Raw genomic sequence first — 19268 nt, forward strand, 5'->3', positions numbered from 1 at the left:
GTTGTGTACCCCTCCTTTCGAGACAAACTTGTAGGAATACCTGTTGAAGCGTGCCTCGACTCCGGCTCCGGCGGCAGAGATTGCTTCTGTTGAAGGAACAATCACAAGGAAAGCTCCTTAGATTTCCACGAACCAAATCTTTCGATCTGGTGTTCACAGATTCTTCGGCAGTCACTCCCGTCGCTTGGAACACCCAGCACAAGCCTCTTCTTTCTTCTCAGGAAAGCACTCCCATCGTAGCAAGGCCTTCCTCTCCCTTTAATAGGGAGAGCCTGCGTCTCCACGGAGTGCCGAAGTGGAGTGCCGAAGTGGGGTGCATGGAGGTCGTGCGTGATGGGCGGTTACCGAAACCGCTAACATTTCCCACTCGTCCAAGTGAAGCCACAAAGACAAATAGTCACAAAGACCATTAAGAGATATCTAGCCACGTAGACTAAATGTAACCGGAATGCTCAGTCACATAGACTGTAAGAACAACCAATTCATACATAGGAAAATGGTTTGTGCGACAGCAAGCACATTGAGCATTGATTGCTAAGAAAGTTGTTATACCTTACATAGCTGCTCATAGAGCGATCAATGCTAAGAAAGTTGTTACACCCAACTTAGCCGCTCTCCAAATAGTACATAACCATTTTTCTGAATGACACACAGTCATTTATCTGATGGCTCACAACCATCATCCAGGTGGCACCTAACCGTTCTCCAGTGATACATAAATCACTCTTCTTGTGGTACATAACCATTTCCTGGACTCATTATGTCTTGCTATTTACCCAGATTAAATAATATGTATTTACATCAATATGAACATCTCTAATCCCTCAATTTGACTATCATGTCAAGAGCATGTTTCATATCTCTAATATTCACAATCATTTCTATACATAACAGAAATGGGTCGACCAGTGAATATTCTCAAAAAGATGTAAATATATTCAATCTTCCTTTTTAGCTTGAATCTATTCATTTTAATCAGTCGCTTTCCTAGTCATGCTCCATAGACCGAATCATCCATAGTCATAGGTCTACATGCTAAAGTAGCAAACCCTGATTAAAATTTCAAGTAGACAGCTAAATAGTCACTTAAGGTAAATGCTGAGATCAACATATAATCTCATAGGACTCACATAGTAGAGAAGTAGGGATTCATTCTCCTACTACCCTAATTGTCGCCTTAGCACATGTGGTATGAATCACATGCTACGATGTTATTTTCTTTACGTAAAAGAACGCATGTTTTTCTTAAATCAACATCGTACAGATTTCGATCAAGACATTCCCAATGTTTTAATCCTGAATCCAACACATGAATTCTAATCTGGCTACTAACAGGTTTAGTAAATGGTGGGATCATTTACTTCGATCATCAAACTTTAAATGATCTCATCTTGATTCCAATATCAAGGCGCCCCAGTTTATAGGAATGTAACAATTTTAATAGCTACATAAGCCATCAGCTACATAAGCTGTCCTATAAGCACCGGTCTTACCTCCATTTGTACTCAACAAATGGAAATGATTGTCCATGTGAGATGACCAATCACAACCTACCAACATGCATACCGAGATCTTATATGAATGTAACTCAAACACATACACTGAATAGATTATGGCAAATTACTCAATCAAATCATATTTGATTGTTATTGTTACATTCTATGAAGTCCCATAGACTTTACATGTTCACAAAATGATTCTCTTGGTATTGGCTTAGTAAAAGGATCTGCAAGCATATATTAAATACTTTTTAATAGTGATTGGAAATTAAATTAATTAATTCATTACTCATTAAAATAATTGGACTACTTATTTAATTAATAATTATTTACTAGTTCACAGTTTAAATTATTAATTATTTTGAAAAGGTAATTATTAATTATTCAGCAAGTTGGTAATCTAAGCTATTAATTAATTTATTTTTACAAGAAAATAAATTAATTATTTGATTAATTTTAAATTTCAAAAGTAAGTTATTTTTTAACCTATTATTTAAGATAATTAGTTTCTAAACAAGTTAAATTAATGGCTTAATTGAATGTATAAATTAATACTTACTGCCATGAGATTAATATTAAATTATATAAATTTAATTGTTTAAGAAGTTAATAAATTATTGAGAAATTAACCGACTTAATTAAGGTACGCATTAATTATTTTAATTAGAGCCATCAAAGATATTTTAAATTATATAAATTTAACTATTTAAGATAATTAGTAAATAAATAATTTATTTATTTTAAAATTATTAGTTGATTATAATAACATTTGATCATTTGAAAATATTGGATGATCCTAATGTCTTAGTTTCATGTCAGATAAGCATGTGCATTCTTATTAAGTTATTATTTCCTTTAGTATATTTATTTTTAAAAATTTTATATTTTAAGGGCTATTCAATTCTAAAAGTCTGTTATTTATGTTAAATGAGTATCATTTTACTTCTAATATTTATATGTTTTTAATTTTGTGGTTCGTTTCATAAATTTTTTTTTTTTACAGAAGAAAAGAGAAATTAAATATATCTTTTGATAGATTGCCATAATTTTTAAATCCAACCTCATTAATTGAATATGTCTTTTGATAAATTGAATGCTACCTGTCATCCAATTCCTACCTCATTAATCACGGTATCTTCCATAGATTTCTCCAGAGACTAATGCTCTCTTTACTTCATACAACGGATGAAGAAAAGAAAGGAATTCCTAGGGAAAATAAATCCTTAAAGGAGGAGAAAGGAAATCTCAGCACCCGCAGAGTAAACGGAGGAAGGAATAGCGTTCCGCAGAGACCTCACACCCGCCACCATCAACGGGCGCTGGAGCTCAGCACTCGCGCAGCACCGACCGAGATCTACTTCGTCATGGAGTACGACCTCAAGGTCTCCGACTTCAGACATGTATTGAGCATCGATCGATCTCCATCTCTTCTTCTTCATCCTTTTCCTGTGCATCTTTCTATTCTCCGATGCAAAACATGCAGAACAAATGAAAGAATCCCAAGCATCTTTCTATTCTCAGATGCCATGAAGAAGTTAAATACCGTGTAAAGACAGCCAGATTGCTCGTCTTGAAATGCTAAATAAATGCTACATCGACTCACAAATAAAACCCAACAGAAAGAAAGGGCTTACTCGATCTGCTTTTCCTTCTTCGAGTGAAGTTGTTTCGCCACTAGAACTCTATCGAGAAGGGGCTACGAGGGAGCCTAGGTCGACATTTGTTCCTGTGCCGGCAGCAGGCGGACGGCGAGCAGGGACAGCGAGCGCTCTGGTGAGGGTGCGCCGGCGGCAGAGGAGAAGAAGAGAAGAATCGGGTGCGCAGGCGGCAGAGGAGGAGAAGAATCGGGTGCGCCGGCGGCAGAGGAGAAGAAGAGAAAAATCGGGTGCGCCGGCGGTAGAGGAGGAGAAGAATCGGATGAGCCGGCGGCAGAGGAGAAGGAGAAGAAGAGAAGAATCGGGTGCGCTGTGCGAAAGGCGGAGAGAATTTTTATTTTTATTTTTCGATCCGTCCGTCGCGTTCCGCCCGATTTCGGGGTGCCAGATTTTGAGGAGAAAATGATCCGCTGATGGATAAAATTTCCATCCTTTCTTAAAAATTTATAAAAGTAAACGATGGACGGATACATACTGAGGAAAATTTTCCTCTGATTTACTTTCCGCCCTCCCAAGTAAATAGGGGGTAAGTTTGTGAGTGGAGTGAGTGGCCCCCGGATAGGATTAATTAATTATTATAGGGCAAATATTATTACAATGAATAAGAATTAAATTTTGATGAAGTCAAAAAAAAAAAAAAAAACTCTTCTTCGTAGTGATCAACTATAATTTCTCGATTTATACCTCTTCACATATGATCATAAGATCATTAGGATGATAGATTCTATCTTTTATTATAATGAGTGAGGTCGTGTGATGTAGAACATAAATCTAACTGTTTTAGTATGAAATGTTTGAATATGATATAATTAATGGAAGAAGTGATAATATTGTTCATCCAAAGGATGGAAAGCTAGATAGAGAGATTATAAAAATAAAATTTAAAAGGGTAAAAATTAAAATGACATTCTAAATTATATAAATTATCAATAAGATATATTTTAAAAAAAAGTTAAAAGGATGTCCTATCAAATATTTTATTTTTAAAATATCACTTATCCAACATTATTGTAGTAGCTACATAGTAAGTTGCTACAACATTGTTTATTACTTTCAGAGTTATTATAGTAGAGACGATTAACTGCTATAACGAGTAAAAATAACTCTATAGTTACTATAACATATAAAAGTTACTAAGTAGCTGCTATAATTGTTTTAAAATTATTTTGATTAATATAAAGTAATTTTGATAAAATTTAAACAATTTGACTATGTTGGTAAAGAGTATTTAGATATAATAGTGTTTAGAATTAAAGTTTAAGATTTAGGATTTAGTCATAATGTGTAGAAGCTACTGGATAGCTGCTATAGCGTGCATAACCTACTTGGTAGCTATTATAGCGTACATAAGCTACTTGGTAGCTGCTACAATGTGAAAAATGAACTATTTCAGTGTTCAGAGTTTAGGATTTAGAGTTTGTCACAATGTGTAAAAAACTACTTGGTAGCTGCTACAAAGTGTATAAGATACTGGTAGCTGCTATAGTATGTAGAAACTATTTTGTAGTTGCTACAATGTGAAAAATCAATTATTTCATTAAAATTTTAAATCCTAAATCATAAACTCTGAATAATATTATATCAAAATATTCTTTATCAACTTAGTCAAATTATTTAAACTCCATGAAAGTTATTTTAAATTGATTAAATTATTTAAAAATAATTGTAGCAACTATTTAGGCTGGTATAATGTACATACTGTTGGTGCAAGAAGTACTAGATCTTTCCTAGGGTTTTGATGTTTAACAATATACCTAAGTCTGGTCAGTTTGACCAAGGGTTGATCCAAATAGGACTTAATGTTTGGATGTGTGGAAGTGAGTGAAGTCTAGTCAGATGACTAGCGAGAAGTCCTAATCGGTTAGACTAGGCAGTGGAAGTCCTGATCTGGAAGATCGGGCAAGGGAAGTCCTGGTAAGTGAAGCTAGACAAAGGGAAGTCCTGATTTGGAGGATCAAGCAGAAGTCTTGGCAGAGTTGAAGCACTAGGTGAAGTTTGGGCTAATCTAGAGGACCGAGTCGCAGCAGAAATCTGGACTAGTTTAAAGAGCCGAGTCGCAGTAGAAGTCTGGGCTGATCTGGAGGATCGAGTCGCAGCAGAAGTCTGTGCTACTCAGAGAGGACCGAGCCGCAGCACAAATCCTAGAGGTTGAGGACAGAGCCGAGCAAAAGTCCAACAAGTCAGGAGGACTTGGTTGACAAAGGTAAATTCTTCAGAGTGGAGTGGGTAAGGACACGTTCTCGGAGTGGAACAGTAGACATCAGACTAACATAGGATTTCGATAGAAATCTGAAGTTAAACCCACAAAATAAGGGTAGGATATGTTGCTTTGTTTGCATGCTTATATTGCAGGAATCTTGATGCAGGGGCAACACATGAGAAGTCTGACTTCAATGGATCATAACTTTTGACTCGGGACTCAGAACGAGGCACGGTCGGATGCGTTTCGAAGTCCTTTCAGAGCTCTACAAAAATGGTCTTTGGAGTTGACTCAACTGTAACTTGAGTCGACTAGAGTGACTCTGGAGTCGACTCAGGTAAGTCTGGAGTCGACTCAGACAATGGATAACGAGCAGAATGAAGTTTTATCTGCCACGTCAGCTGGAGTCAACTCAGATCAGCCTGGAGTCGACTCAGGTACAGTATAAAAGGAGGTAAATGTACACAAACAAGTATATTCAAGTAAGAAACTTCCCTTCTCATCTAGTAGTGTTGTGAAACGCGAACGGGGCCAGACACGTGCAACCGGGGAATAATCAATTAAATAAGTTTTAATATAAAAATTTTAAATAATCAAATAAGTTTGAATTAAGAGTTTACATCTAACCAAATTTAAATCAAATTTGAATCATACTTAAACCTATAAAAGATAAATCAAATCAAAATTTAAATAATTATTTTAATAATTTATTTTATTTTAAATTTGACTTAAAGTAAATTTTCAGTAAAAAAAGGTAGAATTTGTCATTCAACAATCTCATATGATCGATCTCACGATTAAAAGATAAATTAAAAAATTATAGTTGACCACGGAAGATGACAGTTGGCCTTGACTTAAAAGCAACTCACCCTCGAGTATAACTGAGTTGATTACGACGGAGTACACTTGCAGAAGAGGACAAGGATTCGAATCTCGGCGAAGTCGAGATAATACCCTCCTCTGTCGTGGCCAACTATAATTTTTTGATTTACCTCCTCATAAATGATCGGGATCGAACATGTGAGATCGTTGGGACGACGTATTTTTTTTTTTTAAAGAAAAAGTAACTCGATTACATTATCATATAAACTTAAATACCATCAAATTTGACTCGGCTTGCTTATGTACTGCCCTAGGTGCGGATGTTTATTGCTACTGTCTTCTATTCCTCAACCCTAATTTAGGTTTTCTACGCTCAAATCCCACAGGGCCAACGCTTCCGAAGGTTCCCAAAACACACTCGGTTTTTTAAACCCTATTCTTTTTTTTCTTTTTCGCAAACCCGCGTCCGCCTCGCCTGGGGTGGCGGCCCAAGCGCTATACGCTGCCGCCCTTCCGCCGCCGCCCCATCCCCTCTTCCGCCGCCGCTGTCCGATGGACAAAACTTCCATGTCATCTACCTCATCTAGACCCTTCCACTCGGTAGCCGAGATCCTCAAGATGCTCCAGAGCGTTGGCTACTGCTGCGACCTCGACGTCTCCAACATGGACTCGACCGGCAGTGACAGTCTTGGATGCCAGTTCGATCGGATCCTTTCTTCCTTCTTCAAGAAGTTCTGCAAGAAAGGTCTGATCAGGTCGCTGCCGGCCATGCTTGGCGACGGGAGTCCCATTGATCTTTTCAAGTTCTACTCCACGGTGCAAAGGGAAGGTGGCTATGATGAGGTGGAAAAGGAGTGCAAATGGAAATCAGTAGCTGAGGCAATGGGATTGGATCTGTGTATCGGGCCGTCATTGAAATTGGTCTTCCATAAGTACTGTCACCCGCTGGATAACTGTCTTCAAATATTAGAGAACAATCAGGAAATTCGTGAACCAAAGCGACACAAGAATGTGGGCACTTCTTTTGTAAGCTCTAGTTCTTGTAAAACTATAAACTATAAGATGGTTGGTGAGGCCCTGCCACCTTTAAATACAAATGAAGACCAATTCTTGACAACGCTTGTTGATGCTAAGAGCAATGCCAAGGATGTTGTAACCTTGGGAGGATGCGTTGCTAATGGAGGAAGTAACCATAAGAAGAGGAAGAAACAACCTCTGGCCCAAATGCTTAATTGGTTGAGGAAAGTAGCAACAAATCCTTATCATCCTTCTTTGGCAAACACCTTGCCATCAAACACGAGTAAAAACAATTCATCTGAAGTTGGGAAGCTCTATGCTCAAGCACTTTTAGCTACACAAGCGAGGTCTCTCCGAAGAAATAGTCGATCAAATCCAAATTTATTGCTTTCGCAGGTACACTTATTTCTCTTTCATCTTATAATTTATGCAATTCTACTTTTTGACTTTCAAATCTTCATTGTCCAAAGTATGCCAAATTAAAAGTTGAATTTTAAAATCTTTATTTCTCCATTTATAAACTTTTAGAGGAAATCACCACTTGTCTCCATCACAATTTCACTAAATCCCATGTTTTGTTCTTCTGTATTGCCTTTGTCTCTTCATTTCTCATGCTTTGATAAGGTGGTAGGGATGACAATGGAGCTCAAGTTAACCAAGTAGGCTTTATGTCATGGTGAAAATTGAAATTTATGTTGACGATTGATGTGGCGGGTCCTAAGTAGTCTTATGTGGCAGCGAAAGTTAAGAGGTCGCCAACGTGGCGAGTCAGAAAGTCAATAATTAACCTCAGGTGGATTGGCTCGGCCTATCTCTCGGCCTTCTTGACCTCGACCATCTCGGTCACTCGGCCTATCTCTCGGCCCTCCCGACCTCGACCGTCTCGGTCACTCAGTCTGCGTCTCAGCTCTTCCGACCTCGACTATCTTAGTCACTCGGCCTATCTCTTGGCCCTCCCGACCTCGGCCGTCTGGGTCACTCAGTCTGCGTCTCGGCTCTTTCGACCTTGACCGTCTTGGTCTCTCGGCCCCCCCAACCTCAGTCGTCCCGGTCACTCGCCTATTTCTCGACCCTCCCGACCTCGACCATCTCGATCACTCGTCCTATCCCTCGGCCCTCCCGACCTTGACCAGCTCGATCATTCGATCCTTGTCTTGGCCATTCCGACCTTGACTTGGTCTCTCTCCCTCTCGGTCATGCCTATCTCAGAAGATGCCAAAAGCTCCCAAGCGTGTGAACCCTACCAGAGGATCAGTGCGGTTACGAGGTTGTTAGATTTGGTCCTTTGTATCCCCCCATGTTTGCACCTACGGCCAAAAAATAGGAATAATCAACACTGCCAAGCCATAGGGCGGTTACGAGGTTGCCAAATTTAGTTCCCCGGATGCCACATGTCGGGGTCACTTGCCGGTAATTGTCAGAACTTGCCCCTTTAGTCACAACAAGGGATCTGCCCCCATGCCAACGTGGAGATGCCTTCTGGTGAGTATGTAATCCTTCCCGCAGGTATGAAGACTCTCTCTCTCGCTCAATTTTCAACAACCTTATATACTTCTTCTTCCTTCCTCTACTGACTTGAGCATCGGAGTGACTTGCCTGGAATCTCCGGCACCCTGCTAATCCGGTTGCTCAGTTTTTCTCCAGGTCCCTTCGCCGGCGGGAGTGACAGTGCATGAGGTGACATTATTGACTGATGGCTTGATCGTTCGCGACATTCGACCGGAACAAGTTGGCGCTGTCTATGGCAATATTGAGCTAGACGCCGCGATGGTCAACACTAGATGAACCGCTAACAACCGCGACCCCGTTGAGGAGAGGAACCACGACGAGATGGTGACTCTGACAAGAGACGATCTCAATCAGCTCATTCATCGAGCTGTCCAAGAAGCTCTTCGACAGACTTAACTCTCGTCGATACCTGTGGCGGGCACTAGCAAAAGAAGTGGTGCCACTCGCAGACTTCGTCAGCCGAGGCATTGCCACTACAGACGAAGATTCGCATGAGTCTAGGGCAGGGGAGGAAATCCTGGAACAGGAACTACCCCGTCATTTCCGACAACCACAGGTTGGCGAGTATACTGGATCTTCCGACCCAGAAGATCACCTATGCCGCTTCAAGAATGCTTCCCTGCTGTATCAGTACACAAATGAGGTTAAGTGTCGAGTCTTCCTCAACACTTTATGGGTCGGCCCAGCAGTGGTTCAATCGGCTCTACATTTCTTCCATCTGATCTTTCAGGGACTTCAAGGTCACCTTTCTACATCAGTTCGCTAGCAGCAAGAAGTACCAGAAGACTCCTCTCAACTTATTCACTATGAAACAAAAGCCTCGGGAAACGTTACGGGAATATCTGTATTGTTTTGACCAAGTTGTTTGGGGCGTCCCCTCCACACCCTCTGACATTCTGACGAGTGTTTTTACTCAAGGACTGTTGGATGGGGATTTCTTTCGGTCCCTGGTGAAGAAACCGCCCGTTAAGCTATCAAAGGCTATTGGAAAGAGTCGCCAAGTACATCAACTTGGAGGAAACTTAGCTCACTCGAAGGGGCGATTCGGGAACCGCTCCATTGCCAGACAAAAAGCTTGCCTCGCCTATGCCACAGAGGGGAGTCCTCCTTCGATTTCTCAATCACATACCTGTCCGTCGAGATGAACGGGCAGTGCAAGCCGTTAACACTGCTCCCAATTCCGACCGAAAGTCCGAGCCAACCCTGTCTGGACGACCGACCCATTTTTTTGTGGGTATCATCAATCATCTGCCCATGACACATAGGAATATCGACAGTTGGCACAAGAGATCAATCGAGTCATCAAGGAACGACATCAGGGCAGTAGGCACCCACCCCAAGCGATCAGACGCATGCCGAGTGGATACACATGGGGAGATGACCAGGATCGTCGGCCGGTCCCAAGGATGATGGACCCTATCCCCGCATGTGGCCTGAGATGCCTCGACGGTCTCCACCGGGTCATGACCGAGTCCCACGGAGAGATGATCGACACTTGATCACTAAGCACCGCCATAGGAGGCTAAGCCCGAGGCTCGACGAGACCACGAGAAAACGTGGCCCACCGTGGGGATATCAACATGATTGTCGGCAGTCTACGGATGGAGATTCTAATTACGCTCACAAGGCTCATGGGCGGCGGTTAGAGACATAACATCGGTACCAGTCAAAGCCAGGACAGAAGCCCTTCCATCCAATTCGGATCCTCAAGACTTGGAAGGAGTTGTTGTTCCATGACGACGCCTTAGTAATCCGAGCCACCATAGCCAATTATAATGTGGCTCGGATATTTGTCGACACTGACAGTTCGGTGAACATCCTTTACAAGGACACCTTCGAAAGGATGGAGATTGACAGAGGAGAGCTACAACCCATGGCTACCTCTCTGTTCGGATTCACCGGACATGAGGTCCGACCCCTGGGACAGATCCAGCTTCCTCTCTCACTAGGGGAAGAGCCTCTTCGACGGACACGTAGTATTGTTTTCACAGTGGTGGATGCGTCCCGTCCTCCTATAACGTCATTTTAGGAAGGTCGGCTCTTAGCTCCTTTGGTGCAGTGGTGTCTACCTTTCATCAAAAGTTAAAATTCCATGTCTACAACTCAGGTCGGCTCTGTCAGCGGCGACAAGGTATCGCCCACAAATGCTATATCGACATGGTCCAAACCGACCTTCGTGAAGTATGAAGGAAACAAAAGATCAAGGTTCATTCGATACAAGACGTGCCTCTTTCCCGACCAGTCCAAGAGAAGAAGAAGTCCAGATCGTACCTGGTCAACCTGACCGGGTCACACAGGTGGCGGCCGATCTGCCTTAGTCGAACTAAAAAGAGCAGTTAATCGCTTGTCTCACTTGGAACCATGTCATCTTCGCCTGGTCACCTCTGAAAATCACCGGTGTGGCCCTGACCATAATGGAGCACTGGCTCAACCTTCTTCCTGGGTTTGGCCTGTTCAGGCAGAAGATGCGACACTTCGCTCTCGAGCAAGACAAAGCAATCCACGAGGAAATCAATAAGCTATTGAAGGCCGGACATATACGGGAAGTACAGTTCCCCTCCTGGTTAGCAAACGTGGTACTAGTGCCAAAACCTAAAGGCAAATGGCGGGTCTGTGTTAATTTTCGGTACCTCAACAAGGCATGTCCCAAGGATTGCTACCCATTTCCTCGGATAGATCAGCTGATGAATTCTACAGCTGGCTCTGAACTCATTTGCATGATGGACGTCTATCATCACCAAATCTCTCTCGCCAAGGAAAATCAAGAGAAGGTCAGCTTTGTCACTTCGGATGAGACCTTCTGCTATACTGTCATGCCCTTTGGGTTAAAGAACACTAGGGCCACCTACCAGTGGCTCATGGACCGGGTCTTCAAATACCAGCTCGACCGTAATATGGAAGTCTATGTAGACGACATACTAATCAAGTCTGCTCAGGCCAAGCAATTAACAGCCGATATAGAGGAGACATTCAACACTCTATGGAGATATGGTATCAAGTTGAACTCTAAGTAAGTGCTTGTTCGGCGTCAAGAGCAGCTACTTCCTGGGCTATGTTGTCACCGAACGAGGAATAGAGGCTAATCCCAAGAAAGTAAAGAGCCTTACAAAACATGATGTCTCCCAGAAATACCAAAGAGGTGTAGAGATTGGTAGGGCGAATTACGACTCTATCTTGATTTATCTCCCACTCTGCTGAGAGGAGTCTTACCTTTTTTTCAAAGTCCTACATCGAGCTGCTCACTTCTCCTAGGATGACAAGTGTGAACAAGCCTTCACCGACCTGAAGCAATATCTGACCGATCTGCCGATCCTCGCCAAGCCAGTGTCCTAGGAACCCCTATCGGTGTACCTCTCAGCCTCCGAGGAAGCCTTCGGCTCAATCCTGGTTAAACATGAAGGCAATACCCAACGCCCGATATATTTTTTGAGCCACTTATTGAAGGAAGTCGAGACCCGCTACACTCCCTTGGAAAAATTGGCGTTAGCTCTCACTTTGATGGCCCGACAATTCTGCCCCTATTTTCTCTCCCATCCAATCACCGTACTCACAAATAGCGGCCTAGGTCGGATCCTTGTCAACCCTGAGGCCTCGGGACGTCTCATTAAATGGACAACAGAGTTGGGAGAATATGATATTCAGTATTTGCCTCGGACTGCCATCAAAGCTCAAGCGCTAGCCGACTTCTTAACCGAAGTGACAAGCCAAGAACCCTCGGAAACCTAGGCGATCTTCGTGGATGGGTCGGCTACCAAAAAGGGTAGCGGAGTGGGAGTGTTATTGTGCTCCCCACAAGAGGACACGTTGCAGTTACCCGTAAAGCTACAATTCCGAGCCACCAACAATGAAACTGAATATGAGGTTTTGCTCACGGGGCTCTAAGTGGCCAGACATGTGGGCGTCGCCCGAGTCATTATTCACTCGGACTCACAATTTGTGGACTAGCAAATTAAAGACACTTTGAGATCCGCAACGAACGATTCAAATGCTATGCTGAGGCTGTGGATAAGTTGAAGACTCAGTTCCAGGAAGTTACTTTATAAAAAATTTCACGGACCGACAACCAGAAGACAGATGAATTAGCTAAATTGGCAAGCATGCTGATTAATTGGGAGCTAGAAGAGCCTACCATCAAAGAGCAATTGGTTGCCCATGTCGACCAAGCACCTCGGCCAACCGGGCTGGCTGATTGGCAAACCCCATTATCTCTTTCCTACAATACGGGATCTTACCAGAGGACCCTGGTGGGCGACCTCTAGCTTGGAAAGTGTTACTGGCCGGGTAGTTCTGGCCCACTTTGCAAGTTGATTCGGCTTGTCTGGTCAATACCTGTTGTAGCTGTCAGAAGCATCAGCCTTTGGTTCATTATCTGATCGAGCTACTAAAGACTTAAATTGTATCCTGTCCTTTTGATCAATGGGGAATGAACATCGTCGGCCCTTTCCCTACAGGACCTAACCAAAAGTTCCTCTTAGTGGCAGTCGACTACTTTTCCAAATGGATGGAAGTCGAGCCGCTTGCGCGGATTACAGAAAAGGTCGTCCTCAAGTTTCTATGGCAGAATGTTGTCTGTCGATATGGTATTACCCGCAAGCTGATATCCGATAACGAAAGACAATTTCAAGGTCGTAAAATCCAGGAATGGTGCCAGAGCCTCGGGATTGAGCAAGCCTTCACTTCAGTTTATTACCTGCAAAGTAACTGCTATACCGAAGTCGCGAATAGGGAACTCGTCCGAGGATTGAAGACCAAGTTGGATCATGCTGAAGGCTCTTGGGTCGACGAACTTCCTGCTGTCCTGTGGGCCTATTGCACAATGCCCCGGGACAGTACGGTTGACCCCTTTCCACCTCTTGTAGGGGGGGGGGGGGAAGCTGTGGTCCCGATCGAGATCGCCTGCGAGTTGGCCCGGGTGAGAGCATATGCAGGCAAAGAGGATAGCACCATCCAGAGGTCGTTAGAGCTGGATCTCATTACTGAGACTCGTGACGGAACCAACATGCGCCTCCGTGCTTATTGACAGCATATGAGTCAGGCGTATAACAAGCGAGTCATCCCCCATTCTTTTCAGGTCGGCGACTTCGTTTGGAAAAAGCGGAAGCGTATGGGAGGAGTCGGAAAAACTCGAACCACGATGGGAAAGGCCCTACTGAATCACCTGTCGACTCAATGACAGAGCTTACTATCTGGCCAACCCTCAGGAACGGGAGCTCTCAAGGCCATGAAACGCCACGCACTTGAGGCCTTACCACGTTTAGTTATTTTTATCTTACCTCTGTAAATTCTCGCACTTCATGAAAGAAAGTTTCAATCAGCCTCCTGACAAGCCCGACTCTTTTGGCCCTCTCAGCCCCTCGCTGATGGCTCTACCTTACGACAGACTCGGACAACTCTCGGCCTCCCGACAGGTTTGACTCCTTCGGCCCTTTCAGCCCCTCGCTGATAGCTCCGCCTTACGACAGGTTCGGACAACTCTCGGCCTCCCGACATGCTCGACTCCGTCGGCCCTCTCAGCTCCTCGCTGATGGTTTCACCTTACAACAAGCTCAGACAACTCTCGCTCGACTCCTTTGGCCCTCTTAGCTCCTCGCTAATGGCTCCGTTTTACGACAGACTCGGATTCCTAGCTCCGCGCTAGCGACTCGACCCTCCGACGACCTGATGCTCTCGGCCCTCTTAGTCCCTCGCTAATGACTCCATCTTACGACAGGCTCGGATTCTTAGCTTCGCGCTAGCGACTCGACCCTCTGACGGCGTGATGCTCTTGGCCCTCTTAGCCCTTCACTAATGGCTTCGTTTTACGACAGGCTCAGATTCCTAGCTTCGCGCTAGTGACTCGGTCTTTCGACGGTCCGACTCTCTTGGCCCTCTTAGCCCCTCGTTAACGGCTCCGTCTTACGACAGGCTTAGATTCGTAGCCCCTCGCTAGCGACTTGATCGCCCGACGACCCAACTCTCTTGGCCCTCTTAGCCCCTTCCTAACAGCCCCGCCCTGCGACAGGTATGGATTCTGCCTTCTATTAGATTTGATAATGAATGGTGTCCTCCTTTCTCGATTTCTCTCTTTTCGGACTACTCTAGCTACCACTAGCTTTACCTCGCAAGCCTTTCTGGCCATCAACACTAAGGAGCACGGATCCGCGAACCCCCATGGGACCAAGTTTCCTCCTTTACTAGCTCTTTCTTGCCATTTCTTATGCTTGTCTGATTTCCCCCACCAAGGAATCAGGTCAATATCCCTCCAGGAGTTGGCCAGACATGCGGCGGGGGAAGGTTTCGTGAGAATAATCCTCTTAGCAAGTACTCGCTTCTCTATTAATGGCTAGGGAACTTGTTTGAACTTGATCCCTCCCTCAACCACATAGGTCGGCCCTCGGCCTATGCCCTTTAAATGGGTCTGGGTCTAGCTTATGCTCACCTTTCTGACCTTGCTTTAGCCACCGACTTCGTCCGACTAATTCTATCCTTGCCCTTAGGATTTGATCTGCCACTCTCATTCGACTCGTCTTCGATTGCCTATGCCGCCTAGCTGGTTTCGCTCACGACTCTGGCCTCACTCACCTGACTAGCCTCACGTTATTAGGATTCGTTCTGCCTACTCTACTTGGTTCTTATCTTGCTAGCTTCACTCACAGTTTCGGTTGTGCCCCTAGGCTTTACTTTCCTGCTACGAGTTGATCACGATTACATACATGGAGTGCACACAGGCACTTAGGAAAAATATTCTTTTCATTAATTTGGGAACAAAAGAAGACAGACTCGTCTTCGAATGACCTCCCTTTCACTACTTTGCCAAAAAAAAAACGACAAACAAACAACACCAAAAGGTAGAAGTCCACCGAGACTTAGTTTAGCTACTCTTCTCAGCGCCTGGAGGAACCACTGCCCCCTCGGGGGCTGGGGGCGTGCGGACCTTCTCTACCTCTGGAGGAGCGTCTCCTTTCTTTGAGTCCGGCAAGTCGTTCCAAACTTTCCTGACATCTAGAAAACTCAGATCACTATTTTGGGTGATGATCTTGGCTTTGATAAACTGACGGATCGCTCCATTGAACCCATGGGTCACCATTTTGCTGGAGCGTTGTGCTAGTAGGTCATAAAACTCTTTGGATGCCAGGAAGGATTGTTTTTGCGCCACTTGTCGAGCCTCCTCTTATTCCTGATAGTCAGACAACTCTACTCTAGCTCTCTCCAAGGCTGTCTGAGTGGCCTCTAGCTCGGGACCATGTTGAGCCTCCCTCGTTTGGGCCTCAACTAGTAGCCGATCTATTTTCTCTTTTTCCTGAGCCAAAGCACAGAAGGCATCTTGCAGCTGGAGGTGTTTGGCCATCCTGCAGCTGGAGGTGTTTGGCCTCAACATTGGCCAACTCAACTTCTTGGTAGACTAAGGCGTGCTCAGCCTGGAGGCAGTCTTCTTGAGCCTTTCGTTCCTTCTCCCTGGCAGTCTCTACAGCAGCCTTCCAAATTCTTGCTCCAATTCTTGTACCCGGTTCGTATGGCCCTTGGAGTGCTCGTGCCACTTCTCAACCTTTACTTCAGCTTTGTCCCTGGCCTATTGAGCCATGGCTTGCTCGACCTTGGCCAAGTCGACCGCCTTCTGAGCTTCCTCGCCAGAGGCTGGCCAAGATGGCTGTCCTTGCAGGTCGGCCATCTTGGCCACCATCCGATCATACTGCTTCATTGCTTGGAGGAGCTGCTGGTGAAGGGCTTTATCTTGATGTTGGCTTGCCATGCGGAAGCAAATAAAAAAGGAAAGAAGAAGAGGAGATGAAAATGGGGAATATGATCGTACCTTTAGGAATGACTCATATATGTTCTCACTCAGATCAAGGAGGCCCAGATGGGGCACGACCTAAGCTTAGTATTCCTTGAGTCGATCTGTAGCCGATTCCCTCGTCTCTCGAAATCTCGCATCGCCACGAAAGAGTCGGGATCGGCTAGCTCCCACTCGGGGACTCGGAACCTCAGTCGGAGAAGTTAGGCGCTGTCCGAGGACTTCACTCGGGGCCGGCGACAGACTATCAGCTCCTAGAGTCGGTGCTGCCTCTACCGATCGAGGCGCGCTAGAACTTGGGACCACTCCCTTTACCCTTGTCTTTGGATCTATGAGGGTCTGCTAGTGTGACCGGATCTGGAGGCGCCGGCTTCTCCTCGACAGTGGTCCGCTTCCTTTTCTTGGTTTGTTCTGCCTCGGCGGTAGATTTTGTGTGCCCCATGGGAGGGTCAGGTCCGGGCTGAGGTCTTGATGCTTGACGCCTCCCTTGCCTCATTAGACTTTTTGGCCTTAGTTGACGAGGGATGACTGGACCCCGCCCCTATGGTTTTTGGTCGGGTGACCTCCCTTTCGGTGGTGGATGGTTGGCCTGACAAGGACGTTCGGGCAGGTGGCAACTCGGACGATGCCTCAGCAGCGTCCTCCTCGACTCATAGGCCTTCGATCGAGGTGAGGTCCCACTTCAGGTTCTTGTTCATTGGCTTGTTCAACATAATTTGACCCGCGAAGACAAAACAGAGATAGTCAATGAAGAGAAACGATTAAAAATAAGAGGCAAGCTTACTTAGTCGGTCCTCTAGAGGAATCACAATATGACTCAGCCCTGCTTGGTACAGCGGGGCCTCATTGCCCACCAAGTTATTGGCGTTGAACTTCAGACCATCCAGAATCTCGGTCACGTCAAGAAAAGCCCGAGATAGGCGGTATTGGCCTAAGGGTGGTAGTGGTGGCAAATCTGGGTGCTAGATGGTGGGCCAAGTGTAGGGATGATGGGGTTTTATGTAGAAAAAGCGACCTTTCCAACCCTTGTGAGAGGTTGGGTACTTGCTCAAGAAATTACACCCCGACCGAGCAGTAAAGTAAAAGACTCCGCACTCGACCCGCCTTGAGCTAAAGAAGGCGTGAAAAAGGGTTACGTCTAAAGGTATTCGGTATAGTCGACAGATGATCACAGCCCCACAGATTAACCTAAACGAGTTGGGAGCAAGTTGGAATAGGTTTATTTGGAAGAAGGTAGCTAAATCTTGTATGAACGGCGGGATCAGCAATCTAAGGCCACTAGTCATTTGGCTAAGGAAGTAGGTTATGTGTCCCGGCGAGGGGCTCGTGAGGGCGGTGCTCGGATACGGGTATGAGGATGGTGTGATCGACAGGGATGTTGTACTAGATACGGAGGAGGCGGGTTGCGTCTCTGTCATAGACAGAGCGCTAGGTCTCGTACTAGGGTTGTTCAACAGACATGGAAGTTGCGACCAAGACACACTACGGTGAGGGCAGGAAGGAAAGGAGACTTACGACGGAGGAAAACCCGACAGAGGAAAGATGATCGGACAGTGCGGTCGCTTAGGAGACGGGGAGAGGGAGTAGTATCGAACGCAAGGGTAGTGAAGAAGACGACAATATTGCAGAAGGCCCCCTTTTATGCTCACATCGGAAATACTGTAAGGTTGACGTGTCGACACGGGTGATCGTCGAATCGAGGCGGTTATTTTTTCACGGTCAGATCCACACCGCACATCCGACCTATCAGATCGGCACAACCTCCCTCCACCTTGCCTCGGCATCAATCTTGACCCTCGATCCTCGCCGATCCCTCAATCCCCACTGTTCAGTGTCTGACAGTGGCACGTGGCAACCTTATGTCGGATCTGATCGTACGGATCCCGTCGTTGATATCGCACGCCGATGTCATTAATGCGAAGATACGCCTCTCGATCTCGAGGCAGATCGCGTATCCGGGACAGTAAATGCGATTAGACCACTGATTTTTGGGTCGAACAGTGATTTTGGCACCGATCCAACATGAGCCATTCGACCCACCATTGCCGACTCGATCGACACTCGCCGACCTATCCTGAAGGGATTGTCGCTCGATCAGCTATTGTCTAGTTAGTCTGTTTACACCTCCTTCGACTAGACTTAAAGGGAAAGCTTGTGATGTGGCGGGTCCTAAGTAGTCTTATGTGGTAGCGAAGGTCAAGAGGTTGCCGACGTGGCGAGTCAGAAAGTCAATAATTAACCTCAGGTGGATTGGCTCGGCCTATCTCTCGGCCCTCTCGATCTCGACCATCTCGGTCAGTCGGCCTATCTCTCGGCCTTCCCGACCTTGACCGTCTCGGTCACTCAGTCTGCGTCTCGGCTCTTCCAACCTTGATCATCTCGGTCACTCGGCCTATCTCTCGGTGCTCCCGACCTCGGCCATCTCGGTCACTCAGTCTGCGTCTCGGCTCTTCCGACCTTGACTATCTCGGTCACTCGGCTTATCTCTCGGCCCTCCCGACCTCGATCGTCTCGGTCACTCAGTCTGCATCTCGGTCCTCCCGACCTCAATCATCTCTGTCACTCGGCCTATCTCTCGGCCCTCTTGACCTTGACCATCTCGGTCACTTGATCTATCGTCATTCGGTCTTTGTCTTGGTCATTCTGATCTTGACTCGGTCTCTTTCCCTCTCAGCCATGCCTATCTCAAAAGATGCCAAATGCTCCCAAGCATGCGAACCCTGCCAGAGGATCAGTGCGGTTACGAGGTTGTCAGACCTGATCCCCTCATGTCCGTAGCTACAGCCAAAAGATAG

General features: G+C 45.5%; 1 protein-coding gene across 2 annotated transcripts in view; it reads left to right on the forward strand.

The window, feature by feature from the left end:
- Positions 1–6587: 6587 nt before the first annotated feature.
- The window catches only part of LOC141844276 (AT-rich interactive domain-containing protein 2-like), a 17645-nt gene continuing 4964 nt past the window's right edge, over positions 6588–19268 (forward strand). For both annotated transcript variants that reach the window (XM_074732314.1, XM_074732315.1), the window contains exon 1: positions 6588–7589. In XM_074732314.1, the coding sequence (XP_074588415.1) occupies positions 6729–7589 (861 nt within the window). In that variant the 5' untranslated portion in view covers positions 6588–6728. The remainder of the gene's footprint in view (positions 7590–19268) is intronic.

This window comes from Curcuma longa, chromosome 13 (assembly GCF_044706935.1).
Source record: "Curcuma longa cultivar G26 ecotype Majalengka, Jawa Barat chromosome 13, ITB_CL_G26_1.1, whole genome shotgun sequence".
Lineage (NCBI taxonomy): Eukaryota > Viridiplantae > Streptophyta > Magnoliopsida > Zingiberales > Zingiberaceae > Curcuma > Curcuma longa.